At 41.2% G+C, this 22910-nt stretch overlaps 1 protein-coding gene across 5 annotated transcripts in view; it reads right to left on the bottom strand.

The window, feature by feature from the left end:
* The window catches only part of chrna1 (cholinergic receptor, nicotinic, alpha 1 (muscle)), a 37636-nt gene that overhangs the window by 3828 nt on the left and 10898 nt on the right, over nucleotides 1–22910 (bottom strand). For all 5 annotated transcript variants that reach the window (XM_055637937.1, XM_055637940.1, XM_055637936.1 and 2 more), the window contains 4 exons: nucleotides 20661–20856; nucleotides 14015–14252; nucleotides 9844–10067; nucleotides 3800–4039 (listed from right to left, as the gene is read on the bottom strand). In XM_055637937.1, coding sequence (XP_055493912.1) covers nucleotides 3800–4039; nucleotides 9844–10067; nucleotides 14015–14252; nucleotides 20661–20856 — 898 coding nt within the window. The remainder of the gene's footprint in view (nucleotides 1–3799; nucleotides 4040–9843; nucleotides 10068–14014; nucleotides 14253–20660; nucleotides 20857–22910) is intronic.

Raw genomic sequence — 22910 nt, 5'->3', positions numbered from 1 at the left:
ATTCCAAACACGATGCTGAATGCTTCCTTTTCTATTTGTGCATAATTGCGTTCACTCGGTGATAGGGTGCGGGATGCAAAAGCAATAGGCTTTTCCTGTCCGTCATTCATTACGTGGGAGATCACTGCACCTACACCCTAACGAAGCATCACAAGCAAGTTTCAACTTGCGTGTCGTATTGTAGTGAACAAGGAGTTTGTCACTTGTCAAGTTTTCCTTGCAGATGTCAAATGCACGTTGCTGCTCCTTTCCCCAAGTCCATTTCACTTCTTTTTGTAGCAGATGATGTTGCGGCTTTAACACAGTTGCTAAATCTGGAAGGAATCGTGCATAGAACTGCACCATCCCAAGGAATGATCGTAGCTCTGACACATTGTTGGGTTTTGGAGCATTCACTATTGCTTCAACTTTCGCCTTCACAGGGCGAAGTCCGTTGGCGTCTACTTTGAGTCCAAGGTAGACCACCTCTGACCGTGCAAATGCACATTTACTTTGTCGCAGTTTGACATTGTGGCAGTTGAGTCGTGTGAGAACTTGCTCGAGGATTTCCAGATGTTCTACCATGCCCTCTGTGAATATCAGTATGTCATCCTGGTTGCACACACAGTGCGGAATGCCTTGTAACATTTTGTCCATGACAGACTGAAACATTTTCGGGGAGGATTTCACACCATAGGGCAGCTTTGTATATGAATACAAGCCCTTATGTGTGTTGATAGTCAAGTACTGTTGACTCTCCTTGTCGACATTGAGTTGGGCGTAAGCGTGAGACAAATCCAGTTTAGTGAAGACTCTTGCTCCGCTAAGTTCTGCGTACAGATCTTGCGAAGTTGGTAACGGATATTGTTCGTCATCAACGGCTTGGTTGATTGTGACTTTGTAGTCACCAAATAGTCGAACAGTTTTGTCGGCCTTGGGTACGGCCACAATTGGCGTTGCCCAGTTACTCTGGTCTGTCTTCACGAGTACTCCATTACGCTCTAACTTGTCGAGTTCTTCCTCCACTTGTTGCTTTAGTGCATATGGTACAGGTCTTAGTCGACAATACACAGGTCTCACATCTTTCTTAAGTCGAATGTGTGCAGAGTACCATGTTATTCCCATGTAATTGTCGGCAAAAATGTTTGCATGTTTGCTTATGACGTTTTCAAGACGTGATTTGGACAAATCGACGCTGAAAATGTTCTTTCAGTCTATTCTACTCAGCTAATCCTTTCCAAGGAGGATTGGTTTATTTCTGTAGCTGGCCACTATGATGGGAAGTGTTACCGACTGACCATTATGATGAACTTTACAGTTCATTTGTCCACATGTCTCCAAAACTTCGCCCGAGTAGGTTCTCAGCTTGACTTTACTCTGAAACAATGGTATTTGTGGGAACTTTGTTTCGTGCAGGTCTTTACTCATGACCGAACAATCTGCTGCCGTGTCAATACACATATCGATTAACTGTTCATTAATCAATAGTTTCGTTCGAAAGTCCTTGCCTTGGCTGGTTGTAGGCTTATCGATGTTGGTTGCATAAATGATGTACAACCCATGTTCATTTCCATCTGGGTTCATCTCCAAGTTGTGAACTCCTCTCTGATGTTGTCGCTTGTTTCCCACAGATTGTTGGTTTCCTGTTTTAAGCTTGGCCCGACATGCTGAGGCGATATGGCCTTTCTTCTGGCAGTTATAGCACTTGGCCATTATGAACTGACAAAATTGGGAAGAGTGATTTCCGTTGCAACGGTAACAACTGGCTGAACTCGGCTCCCGGCCATACTTTGGTTTTGGTTTAGCACCTCTTGGTTTGGCCATTGTGACTGTAAATGGCCACTGCAGTTCGTGGTGGACGAAACTCACGAGCATTCTTTGATGCCATCTCCATTGTGGTAGCAATCTTGCGTGCTTTCTGAATTGCATGAATTTGCATTGCATGAATTTGTTCATCCACTAGACCACAAACAAGTCTGTTGCGTAGTGCGCGTCTGGGAAAGGTTCCAAACTTACAGTGCAAAGTTACGTTTTTCAAGGCAACAATGTACTCATTGATTGTCTCATTTTGCTTCTGGTTTCTAGTGCCAAATTTATAGCTTTCTGCAATTTCCAGAGGCTTTGGGTTGAAGTACTCCTCCAACTTCTTCATTATGTCATTGAATGGCACGTCTTTTGCCTTTATGGGTGCATGGAGATTCACGATTCTGCTCACGATCTTTGTGAAAAACATATTTGCTCTCTCCATATAGGAGCTGAACGGCTCTCTACTCTTGTCAAAAGTGCCGAGATTTCCGATGTAGCCCGTGGACGCTGCCATCGTGTCGTTCTCATTTTTTTAAAGTCTGTTCAAAAACCACGATTTCCTGTCTGATCTGGTGTAACAATTCACCTAAAACTTAGCTGTACAAAGACTATACAGCGTAAGGAACTTGACAAAAGAAACTCAGTCTAAAATGTTATACAATCTCAAGGATGACATCTTGCCACATAAACACAGCATAGAGATAGCCTGACAAACTCTCGCCGATTTGTACAGCTGCTGTTTTAAACTACAGTCCCCTGCATAGAAGGATCTGCGGCCTGTCGTGTCCAGCTAGCAAACAACTGCGACACAACTCCGTATTTACTGTTTAAAATGTTAAACAATACTGCATGTTACAAAACTGTCCTGCACTGTATTTAAAGGAATCAATCAATCAATCAATCAATCAAAGGATGAGTTCACAAACTCTATCCCATCCTCGTCGCCAATTTTGTTATATTCCGGCAGAATGAATAACAACTTACACGCTGGTTGCCTGGATCACGAGAGAGGTTTATTACCCAACATTCCCAGCTTATATTGAACACCAACTCATTAACATTTACATGAATATGTATGAATACATTACAAAGACACTTGAGTTTATTGAAGGTAGAAGTTGGGAAGCCAGTCAGGATAACCAGAATAGCATTGGATTAATTGAGTTTGGAAGTAGGAACATGGATAACAGTTTCAGTATTTGAAGAGCTAAGGCTGAAGAATATTGGTGAAGATGGAGGAAGGCAGTTTTACTGCTGATGGAGGGGATATGGAGGAGAAGCTCACCCCATGATCAAATAAATACTGATACTGCAAACAGTCTGATTCACCTTTTGGCAGTGGTTAGGAAGAGGGATGAAATTGATCTGAAGAAATTGATTTATGGTATGGAATTGATATTCTTATCAATATTCCAATGTTTAATAATCAAGGATTTATGTTCATATGGTGAGAGATATTGGAAGCCATCTTTACAGCGAGGTGATAGTGAAGGGCTCATGAGAAATGGTAGGTACATGTGAAGCTTGTGCTGTATTTTAATGTGAAGCTTTGCCTAAATGCAGAATAGCATGTGTGCTTGGATAGGTCTCTGGGGAACTCCAGAAGTAACAGTGTTGAGGACAGAAAGAGAAGCCTTGAAAAGGATTCTGTGACTATGAATCAAAGTTCTGCGAGAGTAGTCTTGTTCAGCTGGACCACAGAAGATAGACATTGAAGGGGGATGCTGTCGGCAATTGTCTCATAGGCTTCACGTTGAGTTATTGATGAAGGGGATATGAGGGAGAAGCTCACCCCAAGCTCAAATAAATAGTGAGACTCCAAACAGTCTGGCCCACCTTGTAGCAGTGGTCAGCAAGGGGGATGAAAATTACAGTCATCCGGGACGTAATTTATGACTTTGATTAGGACCATTTAGGTGCCGTGGCAGGCTGTACAAAATCTTAGGACTGTACTAGGAGAGAGCAACCATTACAAATAAGATTTAAATATATATTAAGAATGCAAATAACTTACATTGTTTGATTCCTGATCAGACTTCATGTGCTCTGCAATATATTTGACTCCCTCAATAGCACTTTTGACATCTGGATTTTTAATTAAAGGTGTATGGAAAACTGCACCTCCTGATACTTGCTTTCCAGAAATATCCGATATATCAATGTCCTCAGTAAATATCTGTTTATCTTGCTTCTCCTTAGCTGCTCGCTTCATTGTTGAGAAGAACATGACATTGGGTATAGTATCAATAAAAATCTGTAAAACAAAATTACATAATAAAAAGTTATAAATAAAATTGGTGAACGATATTATGTTGTAACAAACAATGTCTCAACAGCAACTTGCATTTATATAGTGGCATTGAATATATACATTGAATGTATATTTAACAATACTCACAAGTGTCAGATGAAAGAATAGATACTAATTTATAAAAAGGGTAGATTAGGAGAAGGAACAGAAAGATTGTTTGAAAAGGTTTTCAGAAAAACCTCAAAGGAGGAGCAAAATGATTAAGTTGAGAGTTTCGAGAGTGTGGGGCATAGTTAACTGAAGGCATCCTGTTAGTGCCAAGGAAGGACAATATCTGGGTCAAAGCTGTGAAAAGTTGTCAGCAAAAATTGTTCATGGAGAAAGTGAGCACATCCTTCATAAAGGGATTTAAAGATAATAGGAATTTTACACCGGAACAATTGGAGAACCAGCAGAAATTGTTTGTTGAAGGGGCAAGGGTGGAGCTGATCAGGACCTGGGTATCAAAGGGAAACCTTTGGAAGTTTCTAACCTTGAGTTAGAATGAACCGTTCAATGATTTAAAAAAAAAAGGCAGTCAGAAAAGCATTGGAACTGTTGGCTTTGGATGTTAAACAGGTGTAAGCAGGGCTTACTCATAAGGTCATGTCATAAGGTCATAAGGAATAGTAGAAGCAGGCCATTCGGCCCATCAAATCTACTCCATCATTCAATCATAACTCTCCCTCCTAACCCCATTCTCCTGCCTTCTCCTCATAATCTCTGACACCCATATTAATCAAGAATCTATCTATCTCTACCCCAAAAAATATCCACTGACTTGGTCTCCACAGCCTTCTGTGGCAAAGAATTCCATAGATTCTTTCTGACAAAAGAAATTTCTCATCTCCTTCCTAAAAGAACGTCCTTTAATTCTGAAGCTATGACCTTTAGTCCTAGACTCTCCCACTAGTGGAAACATCCTATCCACATCCACTCTATCCAAGCCTTTCACAATTCTGTATGTTTCAACGAGGTCCTCCCTCATTCTTCTAAACTCCAGCGAGCACAGGCCCAGTGCCGACTAATGCTCACCATAGGTTAACCTACTCAAGTTGAACTGGGTAGTTCGGCAGATGTCACTGTGATAGAGAGGATATGGGATTTTAAACTCAACCTAAGTACATGCCCTCCTCTACGACTGCCTGAGTTATGGACACCCCATAAAGATATGAATCCGTTTCCATAAATATCAATCAATTCAACCAAGAACCAATCATGAAAAAAACACTACAACCCCCCCACTGCAAGCACACACCAGTGTCTCTTAAGCACACAGACTGCCTGTTTAACCATGCAAGGCCACGAAATAGAAAGTGGCAAGCAATTGCTTCTTTTGATACATGGTACATGGATAGGATAGGTTTAAAGGGATATGGGCCAAACGCAGGTAGGTGGAACTAGTGTGGATGGGCATCTTGGTCAACGTCGGCAAGCTGGGCCAAAGAGCCTGTTTCCACACTTTATGGCTCCATGATACTTTTGCAAGATACTCTATTAAATCATTTAACAGCAGACAATTTAAGGCCGTTGAAACCAGCTTTTCAGAGTGGGACATCCTGATTCTGCACCTTTGTAACTTTGCTGAGGAAGACCTAACTAAATGTTTGTTAATTGGCTCTAATCAGCACCATTCCTTATAATGGTTACCATATTGAGTGTTTTCATGTATTTTCCGATTTACGGACATCTGTTAAAAACAGAACCTGTTCACAACCCAGGGATGGCCTCTATTGCAAATAGTCTGCTTCATCCCGAGACAGTGGCCAGGGAAGGAGACTGATTATTGGCAAGGATGCAGCATTTCTGGTGAAGCTTCAGCATTTCCAATAATGAACTGAGAAATATTGGGACTCATCCCAGACTCAGCATTACTCATCCTAGTAAAAAGACTATGGAAGGGGCAATATGGTAATGAAAATATGGAGCAGCACATAGAGCAACAGTACAGATGAAAGTAACTTCCATATCTATAAATATAAGGGACCCCCCCCCCCCCATCATATTATGTGACTGGGGTGCTGGAAAACAGGCATTGTGGTGACTTTTCCATAATATAAACCCTGCATTATCTGTGTCTTCATCAAGAAATGGGGGTTAAATCAAAATTATGCTATTTGTGATTTTATTCCTCATGTCAACTTTTGAGTACTTTTTGCTTTGTGAATTCTATAAGGTAGAATTCTGTGGTAGTGCTTTGTGAATTCTGTAAGTAGAATTTTTGTAACCCAAAAGGCCATAAAGCAGGGGTTGCCTGAAGGGACACCAAGCATGTGAATGATGCAGATGACTAGCCTTCATGGCACTCCATGCATATGTCATTGCTGGGAAAGATCTGGCTTAAGTCAAATTGATAATATCAAAACTGAAGCCAACCTGTCAGAGCGAGAGACATGGACTCATTCTCAATTTAAGTTAAATAGGTGTTCAACCCATCATATCTTCCAGACATACAGTTTTAGTTCTTTTTTTAAAGTTGGCAAACATGTAATAAGCCTGCCTCCTGCTGATGAGTATGACGACATATTGTTGGGTGGTCAGGGCCTATTTCCCTACCTTTGAACAGATCTTAGTTTAGTTTAGAGATAGTTTAGTTTAGTCTTTGACCCACCGATTCCACGCCGACCAACGATCACCCGTACACCAGTTCTATCCGACACACTAAAGACAATTTACAGAGGCCAATTCACCTACAAACCTGCATGTCTTTGGAATGTGGGAGGGAGCTGGAGCACCTGGAGGTCACAGTGAGAGCATGCAAACTCCGTACAGACAGCACATGTAGTCTACCGCTGCACCACTGTGCTGACCAGGTCTTGATACAACATCATGTATTTTAGCTCAAGTGTTTAATGCATTAAGGCAGCAAACCTCATAAAAAATTGAGTATAGGAGCAGCGAGGTTCTACTGCAGTTGTACAGGGTCTTGGTGAGACCACACCTGGAGTATTGCGTACAGTTTTGGTCTCCTAATCTGAGGAAAGACATTCTTGCCATAGAGGGAGTACAGAGAAGGTTCACCAGACTGATTCCTGTGATGTCAGGACTTTCATATGAAGAAAGACTGGATAGACTCGGTTTGTACTCGCTAGAAATTAGAAGATTTAGGGGGGATCTTATAGAAACTTACAAAATTCTTAAGGGGTTGGACAGGCTAGATGCAGGAAGATTGTTCCCGATGTTGGGGAAGTCCAGAACAAAGGGTCATAGTTTAAGGATAAGGGGGAAATCTTTTAGGACCGAGATGAGGAAAACTTTTTTCACACAGAGAGTGGTGAATCTCTGGAATTCTCTGCCGCAGAAGGTAGTTGAGGCCAGTTCATTGGCTATATTTAAGAGGGAGTTAGATGTGACCCTTGTGGCTAAAGGGATCAGGGGGTATGGAGAGAAGGCAGGAACAGGATATTGAGTTGGATGATCAGCCATGATCATATTGAATGGTGGTGCAGGCTCAAAGGGCCGAATGGCCTACTACTGCACCTATTTTCTATGTTTCTATGTTTCTAAAACTGCTCTTTAAAATTTACAACACAGAAAGTAGAATCTCAACACCTCACATTTCCTTTGCTATTCTTCTCAAATTCAATCAGAGCATCTGCTTGAATTTGATGGCTGGTTTAAGCTGATGGGATGTGACCCAGTTCAAGGAGTTGCTCGCAACGCAAAAATAAAGAATAGGATGTCCGAATGTGCATGCACTTAGCTGGGAACTATTCCTATCCTACACACGATGGCAGCACGGTGGAGCAACGATACAGTGCCAGAGAGACCCGGGTTCAATGCTGACTACTGGTGCTGTCTGTACAGAGTTTGTATGTTCTCCCTGTAACCTGCGTGGGTTTTCTCCGGGTGCACTGGTTTCCTTCAACATTCCAAAGACGTACAGGTTTCTAGGTTACTTAGCTTCCATAAATTGTCCCTACTGTGTAGGATCGAACTAGAACTGGAGTACGGGTGATCAGGGCAGGTACGGTGGGCTGAGGGCCTGTTTCCATGCTGTATCTCTCAACTAAAACTAAACTAAGTGGATGCTGCTTCAGATTTTCTGAATTACAAGTCCACACAGAATGTATTCTCTCTCATGATGGTCTCCAATCACACCATGTGTACTCAGGGCTTCACACAATAATACTGTTCATGCACAAATAGCTGAGCATTGTACTGTCGCTGCTCTGTAGGTTCTAAACTAAATTCTCAAGAACATAAAGAAACAAGGAACTACAGATGCTGGAATCTTGAGCAAAACACAGTGTGCCGGAGTAATTCAGTGGGTTAGGTAGCAATGTTACAACATTTTGAGATTTTAAAAATCAAGTCTGCAATTTATCTCATCAGATAAAGCATAAAATGAAGTTTAATTTGACACCTAATTCACTTTCATATCTTCAGTATTAAAAACGTTATGGCCATTTTCATATTCGGAAATTAGCATCTTGTTCCCTATTGCTTTTCCATTGACAACACAAAAGCTGTGATCGAGGACAGTCAAAAGCCCATAACTTTCTTAAAAATTAAGAGAACTGAAAGAAAATTTCAGTTATTGTAGATTGAAGCATTCTGAAACAAATATGAAACAATCTTACTTGGATGACCTGAAATTAAAGCATATAATTAGTTAGTTACCTAATTGTAGCTAATTACAAAATTCAATTACTAAATCTAAACATCTATCCATTTCTTAAGAAAAGGTTAACATTTTTAAATAGCCTAAGTGTGCAAATAACATTCACACAAGAATTCACAATATAACATGATTTTTAAATCTCATCGTCATGAATTTATAGGCCAAATGGAAGGAATTTAATGTTTAATTCCCGTAAATTAATGGCCATTTTAATCATCTTGCGAGTGGGTTTTTGTGGAACGCAATCGATTGGAACGTTGCGATTGTAGTGAATTTAAACCCCCATATCGGCAGGAAAAACACTGCCAGTTCGTATGGGGCCAAAATCACATTTTCACCAAGAAAATGTTGATTAAAGTCATCCTAAGAAGCAAGTTTATATGTAAAATACACAACTTATATTATGTTTTGTCCCCTACATGAGATCCATCCCCTTGTCGGCGTTGACGGCATTAGAAGTCGCCGTTTTATTTTACTCCAGCGATTAAATTATCCCGCAATTTTTTTTTTTAAACTTCCGAGAACGAAAGTCGGAACGATTTTTCTGCAGAGCTGGCAGGCCAAGAAAATATATCTCGGACAGGCAGGAGAAAACGGCATTTTAATCCCTCCCCCCCCTCAAATGCGCCAAAGTCCTGCACACGTCCAGTGGCAGAACTGCTGCGCCGCTGAAGGTAAGTATTGTAACATACCTAGGTTAGGCTGCATTTGTGGAGGACAGGCCCTTCAGAGAAGCTGCCTGACCTGCTGAGTTAATCTAGTACTTTGTGTCTTGCTTATCATCATGAATACCTTTGTTTGTGCACTCAATCAATAGTTTCTTCAATGTACTCTAGTTAATTAGCCAACGTAAAAAATCATTTTGCCTGGAGGAGCTGCAGTGAAGATGGCTCTCCTGCCTCAAGCCAAGAGCCCAACAACACTGCGCTATATTACCGGAGTTCCAGTGTTGAAATGTATAACAATGAAATCAAACTTTTAGTTGTATTGTTATATCATATTACAAATTCTTGCTCAAATCATTGTCTCTTTTGATGCCTTGTGATAAATTAAGTTCATAAATGGTTGTCTATGGTACCTATGTTTCCTAGCTCTAAATGTTACTTCCGACACGCTGCTTGTTAGTACATGAAAGATGACTCACCTTCCGTACCCAGTACGGCATTGTATGTGTACTTGGAGAGCGATGATGAGTATTAATTACAACAACAGTAATGAAGATGGAACTGATGACAAAAATCATTGTAAAAAGCATGTATTTGCCAATCAATGGCACAGCGCTGGAAGTTGAAGGAATCAGCTCAACAATAACCAGAAGGAACACAGTCAGAGACAGCAAAACAGAAATACTCAAAGTCATTTTTTCACCTGCAAGAAAAAGAAAGACCAGAGCTGTATAAAATACATGTGAAGTCACAACAAGAAAAACCTCTCCCATTTGTGAATGTATTTACAATGAGACGAGGGAGTATTTTTAAATTGATGGAACGAATATGGGCTGAAGTGAGATCAGGAAAACAAATCAATGAAGGAGTCTGTACTACAGGTAAAGAGCACAAGCAAACCTCATGGAGATTATAACCGTAGGAGAGAAAGCTCATCAATAATGGTATGAAGAAAGAGACAGGTTATGTTATCCTTTGATGGTGCAACAAAAAATAAATAATTTGACGAAAACAGGGAATTAAAGTACAATACATAGCGCACTGCAAGGGTGAATATAGGTGAATATGAGGTATGTGAGAGAGGGTTTAAGTACGAAACAAGAGAAAGAATGTGGGAGTGAACATGAGATCTATTGGAGAGTGGATATTACTTGGTATGTTTATGCCTAATGTGTTGTAGGATTGTCACTGAATTGTATGTAAAAGAAGGTAGCAAATGTCATCCCACTTTTTAAGAAAGGCGGGAGAGAGAAAACAGGGAATTATAAACCAGTTAGCCTGACATTGGTGATGGAGAAGATGCTGGAGTTAATTATAAAAGATGAAATAGCGGCACATTTGGATAGCAGTAACAGGATCGGTCCGAGTCAGCATGGATTTACGAAGGGGAAATCATGTTTGACTAATCTTCTGGAATTTTTTGAGGATGTAACTAAGAAAATGGACAAGGGAGAGCCAGTGGATGTAGTGTATCTGGACTTTCAGAAAGCATTTGATAAGGTCCCACGTAGGAAACTTTTAGATCTCTTCCCTGTGGACGGGGACCTGACCTTTTCCCTGTTGGGTCTCCGTTGCCGTTGGGGCCTAGCGCCGTGGAGCGGCCTCCAACCGGAACGACAGCTCAAGTGACGGAGCCGGCGGAGCTGCGGACCTACCATCGTGGAGCTGGCCGGCTTCGGAGCGTGGAGAGCTGTGGTGGCGCGCTGCTGCGACCCGACTCCGGTGGATGGTGACACCGGGAGCTCGCGGGTCCCCGGTGGGAGACTGCTTCACGGAGCACCAGCAGCAGTAACTTCTCCCGCCCGAATTGCGGGGTTGTAAGTGACCTGGAGCGGGGCCTTACATCGCCCGGCGCGGCTTAAACAGCCGCGGGACTTGCTAGCGCCCGCCGGGGGCTCCAACATCGGGACCCGGAGCAGGGCCTTACATCGCCCGGCGCGGCTTTAAGTGGCCGTGGGACTTGCTAGCGCCCGCCGGGGGCTTTGACTTTGGGAGAGGAATGGAGAGCAGGGGAGAGACAAGACTTTGCCTTCCATCACAGTGAGGAGGAGATTCACTGTGATGGATGTTTGTGTAAATTGTGTTGGTGTGTGTCTTGGTTATTTTCTTGCATGACTGCAGAAACCAAATTTCGTTTGAACTTCATGTGAGGTTCAAATGACAAATAAACGGTATTGTATTGTATTGTATTATCTGAATGGTGTCAAATTGGGAAAATGGGAAGTACAATGAGATCTGGGGATCCTTGTTCATCAGTCACTGAAAGTAAGCATGCAGGTACAGCTGGCAGTGAAGAAAGCGAATGGCATGTTGGCCTTCATAACAAGAGGAGTTGAGTATAAGAGCAAAGAGGTCCTTCTGAAGTTGTAAAGGGCCCTAGTGAGATCACACTTGGAGTATTGTGTGCAGTTTTGGTCTCCAAATTTGAGGAAGGACATTCTTGCTATTGAGAGAGTGCAGCATAGGTTCATGAGGTTAATTCCCGGGACTGTCATATGTTGATAGAATGGAGCGGCTGGGCTTGTATACTCTGGAATTTAGAAGCATGAGAGAGTATCTTAATGAGACATGTAAGATTATTAACGGTTTAAGCCCGCGAGAGGCAGGAAACATGTTCCCAATGTTGGGGAGAGTCCAGAACCAGGGGCCACAGTTTAAGAATAAGGGGTAAGCCATTTAGAACGGAAATTAGGAAAAACTTTTTCACACAGAGGGTTGTGGATCTGTGGAATTCTCTGCCTCAGAATGCAGTGGAGGCCAATTCTCTGGATGCTTTTAAGAGAGAGTTGGACAGAGCTCTTAAAGATAGCAGAGTCAAGGGATATGGGGAGAAGGCAGGAGCAGGGTACTGATTGTGGATGATCAGCCAAGATCACAGTGAATGGCGGTGCTGACTCTAAGGGCCGTATGGCCTACTCCTGCACCTGTTGTTTATTGTCTTACATAATTCCACCATACATGTGACAATACCAGTGAACCATTGAGTCTAGGAATGAAGGTGAGATACACCACGGAGCCCAGGAGCAAAGATGGCATACATGAAATAATGGGAATGAGAGTGGAAAGAGAATGGGAATGAGGACGAGTTCATGAAAGGATATGGAAAAAAGGGGGCGGGACAATGGTTAAAAACTGGAGAGAAGGCAAGTGAAACCCAACTTTGAACACAACAAATGTCAACAGAAGGCAAGGAGAAAGCACATAACAAATCAAAAATTGGAACAATCTCAATTTGCATTTTACACTTTCTGATAGTATGGAGTGAAAATTTCCCTGCAATTACGGCAAAATATAGTAAAATATTTTAAAATATTCTTTATCCTCAACAAAAAAAATGTAGCGGAATGCGTGGCAGAATGAGAAGATGAATGCGAGGTATATGGGAATGGGTTTAGGCACAAAACAAGAAAAGGAATGTGGGAGTGAACATGAGATAGACGGGAGAGTGGATGTGTGGCACATCAGAAAGTCTAGGAATAAAGGTGAGATACATGAAGTAGCTTAGGAGTAAAGATGGCTTACATTCAATTATGGGAATGTGAGTGGAAAGGAAATGGGAATGAGGAGGAGTTCATGGAAGGATATGGAAAGGAATGGATATAATTCCCAGGTTGAACAAGTTAGGGCTTTATTCTTTGGAGCGCAGAAGGTTAAGGGGGGACTTGATAGAGGTTTTTAAAATGATGAGAGGGATAGACAGAGTTGACATGGAAAAGCTTTTCCCACTGAGAGTAGGGAAGATTCAAACAAGGGGACATGACATGAGAATTAAGGGACTGAAGTTTAGGGGTAACATGAGGGGGAACTTCTTTACTCAGAGAGTGGTAGCTGTGTGGAATGAGCTTCCAGTGAAGGTGGTGGAGGCAGGTTCGTTTTTATCATTTAAAAATCAATTGGATAGTTAAATGGATGGGAAGGGAATGGAGGGTTATGGTCTGAGCGCAGGTATATGGGACTAGGGGAGATTATGTGTTCAGCACGGACTAGAAGGGTCGAGATGGCCTGTTTCCGTGCTGTAATTGTTATATGGTTATATGGTTATATGGTTATACATAAAATTATGGGAATGCGAGTAAGGAACATGAGAGAGCACGAGGATAAGTTCACAGAAGAATGTGGGTAAGAAGGGGAGGAACAATGGTTAACACCAGTAGAGAAAGTGAGTGAATGCGAAATTCAAACCAAATTGCATTGAATCTATTTTACTAAAATGCCGCGGAATTATATATTGTTTGACAGAGATCACTAAAGGACTGCTGCGGAGAGCCTAAAAGATAGATTTGTAAAAACCTGTGAAAAACACACAGAAAATTAAGGAACACCGAAGACAAGAACATTACTAATCAGAGAGTGGAAACCAGGAACTGCAGATGCTAGTTTACAAAAAAATACACAAAGTATTGGAGTAACTCAGTGGGTCAGGCTGCATCGTTAGAGAACATGGATAGGTGACAATTCAGCCTGGACCCGTAACGTCACCTATCCATGTTCTTTAGGGATGCTGCCTGACCCGCTGAGTTACTCCAGCACTGTGTGTCTATAAGTAATCGGAAATTGGAACTATCTCAAATTTGCATTTTAGAATGGAATGAGATATTCCCTGCAATAACTGCAAAATATATCAACTACCTTCAAATATTCTTGTCATACCTGAATCAGTTGGCAAGTAAAATACTAATCCGGTTAAGAATGAAAAGAGCAGACAAGGAATGATGACATTCACAACAAAATACAGAGGGATGCGTTGCATGATGAAGTGGTAGGTGATGTCCAGGTAAGGAGTATCAGGACAGCAGGTGTAGTACACCCAGTGCTTCCATCCACGGTAATCTTTCATTACCCATTCTCCACTCTCCATAAAGGTACTCAAATCAGGACGGTCACTTTCCTGAAAAGGAATCAGAACATTGTAATTATGTATCAAGTTAAATCAACAACTGAATATAAATATATATTTATATATATACATATATGAAGATATTTGGACAGGTACATGGATAAGAAAGGTTTAGAAGGATATAGGCCAAACACAGTCTACACAGGTGGGACTAGTGTAGATGGGGCATGTTGGTTAACATGGGCAAGTTGGGCCAAAGAACCTGGTATCATGCTGTATGATTCCATGACTCATATACACATATATAATACAGCATAAAAACAGGCAAACGGGACCTTCAGGCCAACTTACCCATGCCAACCACAATGCCACATCTACACTGGATGTCGACCATCTGTATTCTATCGCCTGTCAGGTTTTTTTCACTTCCAGTTTTTCCCCCACTCTCCCTACTACAATCAGTTTGAAGAAGGGTCCCGAGTCGAAATTCACCAACCCATGTTCCCCAAAGATGCTGCCTGACCCGCTGAGTTACTCCTGCATTTTGTGTCTTTTTTTGATCAAAAGATTTGTTATTTTATGATCAACTGCATAAAGCAGGTGCTATCTGATGAGTAAATACAGGATTAAAAAAAACAGGTGAAAGAGGAGTTTCCATTTTATCCACGTAAGTGACCTTGGGCTGTAGCTTTGTGTTTGCTGTGCTAGATTAAGATAGGAACACAGTGGGAGAAGAAGGGAGAATGGGGGGCTCCACTCATGATGTGTCAAATGTCATTCCTGGTTGGTGCAGCTCGAACTAGATCATTTATTCCTGACGATCATTTTCCATTTGTTCCTATTCCATCAACCATGATGTTTATGCCGATCATGATGCCTGGTTCCCCACAAACCCCTCTGCCTGCACGGGATTCATTCCCTTCATTCCCTGCACATGCATGTGCCTAACTAAACACCTCCAAAATGCCCTTATCATATAAACCTTGGCAGCCAGGCACCAACCACAAACAGAATGTGTAACAAACTTGCCCGACACATCTCCTTTAAACTTTGTCCCCCTCACCTTAAAGCTCTGCCCTCTAGTCTTTGACATGTCTACCCTGGGAAAAAAGATTTGACTGTATCTCTATGCCTCTCAGAATATTATGTATTTTCATCAGGTCTTGCCTCAGCATCCGACGTGCCAGGGAAAATAACCCAAATTATATATTTATCACTTTCCCCGTTTCAGGTATGATGTTAATTTCTACAATAATGTTTCTATTTTCAATAATTCATACTAAAATATAGTAGATATACCAGGAGCAGGATGAGTCTGTTATCTGGAGTAAACCTATTTCTCTGACCTGCCTACCCATTAAGATCATGGCTACAAGTGACATCATTTTGTTAACGGACAGTTTCAACTTGGACTACAGGCCTTACAGCAGACTTCAACCAGTGACAAATGTCACCTTTTATTAGTATAACTGATATTATGGAGAGAAGTTGCATCCATGTAATGTACCTGGGATTCATAGTGTATTTACCTAGCCATTATAAACAGGATTTTATAAAATGCTATTGAATTGGATTAACTTTAATTAGCCTGGGAATCTATGTGTTTTGTTCTTTAATTAACTATATAATAATGGTTGACAAATGTAGGTTAAGATAGCCTAAAATTAAGGTTATTCATTTAATCTTATTAAAGTATTAATAAAATATATAATTTAAACAACTTTGTATAAAGAACTTTTTTCTGATACAGAGTAATCGCTGAACTGTATTTTCTTGTCGCTATCAATCAGTAGATTGATAGAAAAAAGGGATTTTGCTGAGATATTAACGGTCACAATATTGGCAACTACTTTGTATTCAACCTTACAAGATACAAAAATACCCAAGAGAGTTATATTACCCTGATATTTATTCTTAGTGCAAATTGTAGCTGAGAATAATACTTTCTCAAATATATCATTAAACAATAGAAAATAGATGATAGCATTTTCTCTGTGCTTTCGGATATATAATTTTCAGACGCCAATTTTAAGATATAAAATGTAAAAGGTATAAGTATCTCTTCAAGTTAATGTGATTAAAAAAAAAACAGGAGTGTCTTTGCAAGGAGGATTGGTATAAAATCTAAAATATCAGCATCTTTCTCAGGCTTGTTTTTTTGGATGAATAAATATTGAACATTTTGGTTATGAAAATGGCACGTGCTTTTTAATCATAATTACCGGGTACTTCCAAGGAGAATCCTAAGTAGAAGGAAATGAGGGGATGGATGGGAGGAATGTTGGAGGATAGTTAAAATATTCAATCAACTTGTCCCGGAACTCCAACAACCACCCTTCCCCCTTTTCTCTCCCATTCCCTCCCCTTTTCAACCCCTACCCTGTGTTACAACTGGACTCCCTCCTATTTCTCTCCTCCTCTTCCTTCTTTTACACTCCCTCTTCTGGCTTCAAAATTTGCAACTTTCAATCAGTCTGTTTCACAACTTTACTTTTTATCTCTGTGCTTTATTCCAACAATCTGCCTATCACATAATTATTCCCCCTCAACTGTATCACCTATATCCACCAATCACTCGCCATGCTTTGCCCTGCTCCTCTTCTCTCCCAGCTTCCTCCCCTCCCCTTTACAAGTAAGCCTTGTCTGCGGAGGGCGCTCAGCGTCGCCAAGGACTGCTCTCACCCCAACCATGGACTGTTTACCCTCCTACCATCCGGGAGGCGCTACAGGTCTCTCCGTTGCCGAACCAGCAGGTCGAGGAACAGCTTCTTCCCGGCGGCTGTCACTCTACTCAACAACGTACCTCGGTGACTGCCAATCACCACCCCCCCCCCCCCCCGACACTTATTATTATTTATTCAAATCATTTGCTATGTCGCTCTTCCAGGGAGATGCTAAATGCATTTCGTTGTCTCTGTACTGTACACTGACAATGACAATTAAAATTGAATCTGAATCTGAAGTTTGCCAGCCCAAAACAGAGGTGTTGCCTGACCCACTGAGTTACTCCAGCAATTTGTGACCTTTTCTGGACCTGACCTGTTGTGCGGGCATTGCCTGGATTTACTTTTCTCTGCACTAATGGACCTTCTGCCTTTGAAAGGAAGCCTATGAGGCTGAGAATTTCAGAGCCACAAATAGGCCTCAGCGCATGGTACTATAGGAGAACCAGCCAAGGAATGTCCCGACGGCCTTCAACAGGTTGACCCTGTCATGGGCTTTTAGCCCTGATAGTTAAACACTAACAAATAGTTCAAAACCTTAATATAAAATAACAATAGCTTATCTCTGGCCATCCACTTAACGGAGCGGAGTTGCACTTCCAATACCACCTATCCCCACCTTAAGCTGATGGCCAATGTAAGATGTGACCTCCCCCTCTCATCATACATCTGGGCCCCACTGCCAGACTCAATGACGAGTGGCATTGGCAAAGCAGAAGGTCAGATGTGTAGCATCTTCCATTCTGGACATTTGGCGCATTTTAGAGGATGCATGGGGTGTTGGAGGTGTACAGGACAGGGAAGAGCTGAACATCAAGGATTCACCATGGAAGCGATGGATGCAAATATGAACAGTTCAGCTTTTCTGAAGCTGTGCTACACAGTTCTGCCACTGGAGGTCCCCCATGAGCTTTGAGAATTTAGTGTCACGAAGCAGGAAATTATCTCTTTAATTTCATCTACAATACATATGCCTGAACATTGGTATTGGTTTGTTATTGTCACGTGTAACAAGATACAGTGAACAACTTGATTTGCGTGCTGTTGAGTTAAATCACACCATACAGGGGTACAATCAAACCATGCACAAGTACAACGGACAGTGTGTGACTTGATTGTACTAAAGAAAACAGAATACAGTGTTAAAGCTTTACAGTGTTTCTCATACTGAGAAAGTGCAGATAATAAACTGCAAGTGTCACAATGAGGAAGGTTGGGAGATCAAGAAATCACTCTTAGTTTATAGTCTGATAACAGCAGGTAAGAAACTGCTCCTGAATCTGGTGAAGAGTCTTTACTCAGAGAGTGGTAGCTGTGTGGAATGAGCTTCCAGTGAAGGTGGTGGAGGCAGGTTTGTTTTTATCATTTAAAAATAAATTGAGATAGTTATATGGATGGGAAGGGAATGGAGGGTTATGGTCTGAGCGCAGGTATATGGGACTAGGGGAGAATACGTGTTCGACACGGACTAGAAGGGTCGAGATGGCCTGTTTCCGTGCTGTAATTGTTATATGGTTATATGGTTAAGAGGACTGTCAAGCTTTAGTATCTTCATGCCAATGCGAGGAAGGAGAAGAGGGAATGACCAGGGTGTTAATGGTCCTGGTTTATGCTGGCATGTTTTTCCCGAGGCAGCTTGAAGTAAAGATAGAATCAATGGGGGTGGGGGGTTGGGAGGCTGTGCTGTGTGAAGGACTGGCCTGCATCCATAACTCTGCAATTGTTTGTAGTCTCAGTTTCAAACCAAGCTGTAATGAATCCTATAGTATGTTTTCTACAGTGTGGCACGGTGGTGCAGCAGTAGAGTTGCTGCCTTACAGTGCTTGCAGCTCCAGAGACCCTATGGGTGCTGTCTGTACAGAGTTTGTACGTTCTCCCCGAGGCCGGAGATCTTCGGTTTCCCCCCACACTCTAAAGACGTACAAGTTGGTAGATTAATTGGCTTGGTAAATGTAAAAATTGTCCCTAGTGTGTGTGTAGGATTGTGTTAATATGCAGTGATCACCGTTCGGCGCAGACCCGGTGGGCCGAAGGGCCTGTTTCCACGCTGTATCTCTAAACTAAAGTGTATCTTCAGGAATTGATAAGATACCAAATTGATACCAAATTTCATTGGTTTCTGAGAAAGTGGAGATGTTGGTGAGCTTTCTTGGTTATAGCATCAATGTGATTAGACCAGGACAAAGTGTTGGTGAGATTTATGCCCAGCAACTTGAAGCTCTCAACCATCTCCACTTCCGCAACATGAATGCTGACTGAGACATTTACTACACCCAACTACCTTAACTCCACAGATTCACCACTCCTGAAAAATCCATGACTGATCCCTACCTTAAACTTCAAGGGACAGATTGGGAACAATCTTGCACTACTCAACGTTAATTAAGTTTCTATAAAATCCCCCCTCAATCTTGTAAATTCTTGCGTGTACAAGCTGAGTCTATCCAGTCTTTCTTCATATGAAAGTCCTGCCATCCCAGGAATCAGTCTGGTGAACCTTCTCTGTACTCCCTCTATGGCAACAGGACAAAGTGTTGGTGAGGTTTATGCCCAGGAACTTGAAGCTCTCAACCATCTCCACTTCCGCAATAATAATGCTCCATGACTTTTGCTGAGCTATAAGGATAGGCCAAGTTATATTCCATGGAGCTCCCTCTTCATTCTGCCAAAGGCTATTTACTTTTGTAACTCCCACTTAAACAAGTTTTCTAAGTTTGTTACAACAGATGTATTCAGCTTTCTCGGTGCGCTGACAATCTATTATATGCTTCCACCACTCAGTGTGTAAAATACCTTAAAGCTAAGTTATCATTTCATTCTGCCAAATTGGAGTTTCCTTTCACAACTACCACTGAATCAAGTTTTCTAAGTTTGGTGCAACAACTATGGAGCAAGGAGTGCAGCATTCCCAATAAGGATACAATAGATCTTCCATTAAGGAGCAGAAAATTAGAAAGACCGAGAAACTGATATGGGTCCCACTGGGTACAGTGATCATCCAACAACCCAACCTGGAAACATGTATGAATATGATCAGGACACATTACAACTAACTTGGTTTGAAACTGTTCTATCCAACACTGAAAGAAATAGCAGTGAATTGTGGATGCAGCACAGTCCATCACACAGACCAGTTTCCCTCCCAATCATTCCATTGTCACTTCACACTGACACATGGAACCTGGGAACATTTGTGGGAGAGAATAAATGAGTATTCTGCGTAACTGAGAGAAACAGACTAAGAATAGACATTTTGACTGGTGTTTAAAGAATAGACATTTGGACAAGTAATGAAGGCCTTCCATATCAATATCTGAAGATGAGGTTGACACAAAGTGCTGGAGTAACTCAGCGGGACAGGCAGCATCCCTGGAGAAAATGGATAGGTGATGTTTTGAGTCAGAACCATTCTTCTGACTGATTGTGGGAGGGGGGGGGGGGGGTGAGTGGAAGAAGGGAGGTTCCATGATAGGCCGATTGTTGGCTAGGGACAGTGTGATCAAGAGGGATACATCGTTACAAACTGTGGAACTGGTTAACTGACTTTTAGTGGAGGAAGGAGGAACGAGGAGAAGGGGGGAAGGGGGGGGAGCGGGGTGAGAAAAGCAAGGGGAGGGGGAGGGGGAGGGGATTGTTTGTCCGAAGAAGAGGTGTTAGGCTTCACATGAAAAGACAGTGCTCAATTTCATTTAATATTATACAAATGGCAACATTTTTGATGAAGATTTAAACATACCGGGGATATGGAAACTTTTGTACCATCATATGTCCAGATTCCCAGCTTCATGCTACAATTTTGTTGATCAAATGGGAAATGTGTTACAATAATTTCACAGTAGCTTTTGAAAATTGCTGGAGGTGTCCAGATTATTTTTCCTGTATGTTCCAAAAGGACTTTGGTCATTTGAACAATGGCAAAATCACCATCAGCACTGTAGGGAGATAAAACAATTATTACTGAAAACTATTTTTTTTTTTGGCAAACAACTACATTCAGATGAACTTGCGTCATTAGACAGCCAAATATATCTATGGATACATTAATCTCTTGTTAAATTCCAATACTCAAAGTAAAATTTAAAAAAATGAATTAAAGAATATAAAATCCGGTGTAAATTGAGGTTCATTGTCACGTGGACCACGGTACAATGAAAAGCTTTGTTTTGCATACGATCTAAAAAGATCAGATGTACCATATATAAACGCGATGATTGTCTTCTACATTTGAATAATTTTACTAATAAATGCATTTTTTTAAATGGCATTTTTGTTTTGTTGATTTATATCTGTTTTTTTTCAATTCCTCCCTTTTATATGTATTTTTCCTATGGTTTGCCAAAGAAAATAAACCTAAACATTCATATAACTGATAAAAAATATATAAATAGTGGCATATGTTTACAATAGAGAAATTCTTAACCAACGGCAAGTGGGAGATCACTTGATAACAAGATTGATTGCAGTAAGAGGTTTGGGGAACTGTACCAGTTGCACAGCCCAGCAGCGTGACCATGGAATTCCCCAAGTAACAGTGATGGAGCACTTTCGTTGCAATGATGTTATGCTCACTATTGCAAAGGAAACACCATTGCAAAGAAATAACACCATTGCAAAACATAACGCCATTGCTAAATTCATTCTGATAACAGAACATTTAGAAACAGGAACATTATTAGCCAGAATCAACATAACTTTATGATAGAGAAATGTTGCTGAACTCATTTGGGAATAGATTGGGTAAGTGTCCAGAGCCTTTTGCTCACAGTAGGGGAATTGAGAACCAGAGGACATCGGTTTAAGATGAGGAGGGAAACATTTAATGGAAACCCGAGGGGTAACTGTTTTACACAAAGGGCGGTGTGAATAAGCAACAAGATACTGGAGGAGGTAGTTGAGGCAGGTACTATCATAACATTGACAATTGGATAGGACTGGTTTAGAGGGTAATGGACCAAGTGTGGTCAGATGGGACGTGTAGCTGCGGCATGTTGGTCGGCATGGGTAGGTTGTGCTCTAGGGCCTGTTTCCATGCTGTATGACTCTATGACTCTAAATGTATAAGAATGATTTGAGGATGTAACTAGCAAGGTAGATTACAGGGACTCACTAGGTATGGCATACTTTAATTTCCTATGGGCATTTAATAAGGTGCCACATAAAAGTTTTGCTTGGAGACAAAACTAGGAGCATAAATTTTACAACTTAACAAGCTGTGATGAATGAGTGCCTCTGGGACCAGTGCAGGTCTAAAGTGACCTACAAATGATGTTTATTACAAATTAAAGGTCCAAGTGCAAAACAGCTACATTTGCAGATAATACAAAGTTAGGTGGAAAGTAAATTATGATAAGGACATTAAATATCTGCAAAAGCTCATAGGTAGGTTGAGTGAATGGGCGATAAGTTGGCAGATGAAATACAGCGAGTAAAAATGTGAAGTTACCCACTTTGGAAGAACAGAAAGATGGTTTATTAAAATAGTGGAAAATTATCAAAATCCATTGCACAAAAAGCCACCAGGCAGGTATACCTGTAATTAATGAAAATAAAATGTTAGTTTTCACTGCAAGTGCAGAAGTTAAGCGGTCCTGTTGGAAATGTACACATTTTTAATTACACCACACTATGGATGCAGAGAATAGTTTTGGTCACCTAATTTTAAGACGCACATGCTCAATTTTAACAATATTTTATTTTACAATAAAATTTTACAATAAAAGTTCATAGGACTGATTCCTGGGATGAGAGGGGAGGGGATTTAAATAGGGGGAGATTATTAAAACTGGTGCTCAAAATGCCACCGCGTATTCTTGTAATTAATTAAAATAGAATGTTAATTTTCACTGCAAGTACACAGGTCAAGAAGACTTGTTGGAAATGTACATGCTTTAAATGAGCACACTGTGGATACCGAGCAGAGTTTTGGTCTTATTTAAAGTAGCACGATTGATTGAAAAGTTGATAATTTGCTCTGATCTGATAGACT

Source organism: Leucoraja erinacea, chromosome 7 (assembly GCF_028641065.1).
Source record: "Leucoraja erinacea ecotype New England chromosome 7, Leri_hhj_1, whole genome shotgun sequence".
Taxonomy (NCBI): Eukaryota; Metazoa; Chordata; class Chondrichthyes; order Rajiformes; family Rajidae; genus Leucoraja; species Leucoraja erinaceus.
This window is presented reverse-complemented; position numbering and strand designations above follow the sequence as displayed.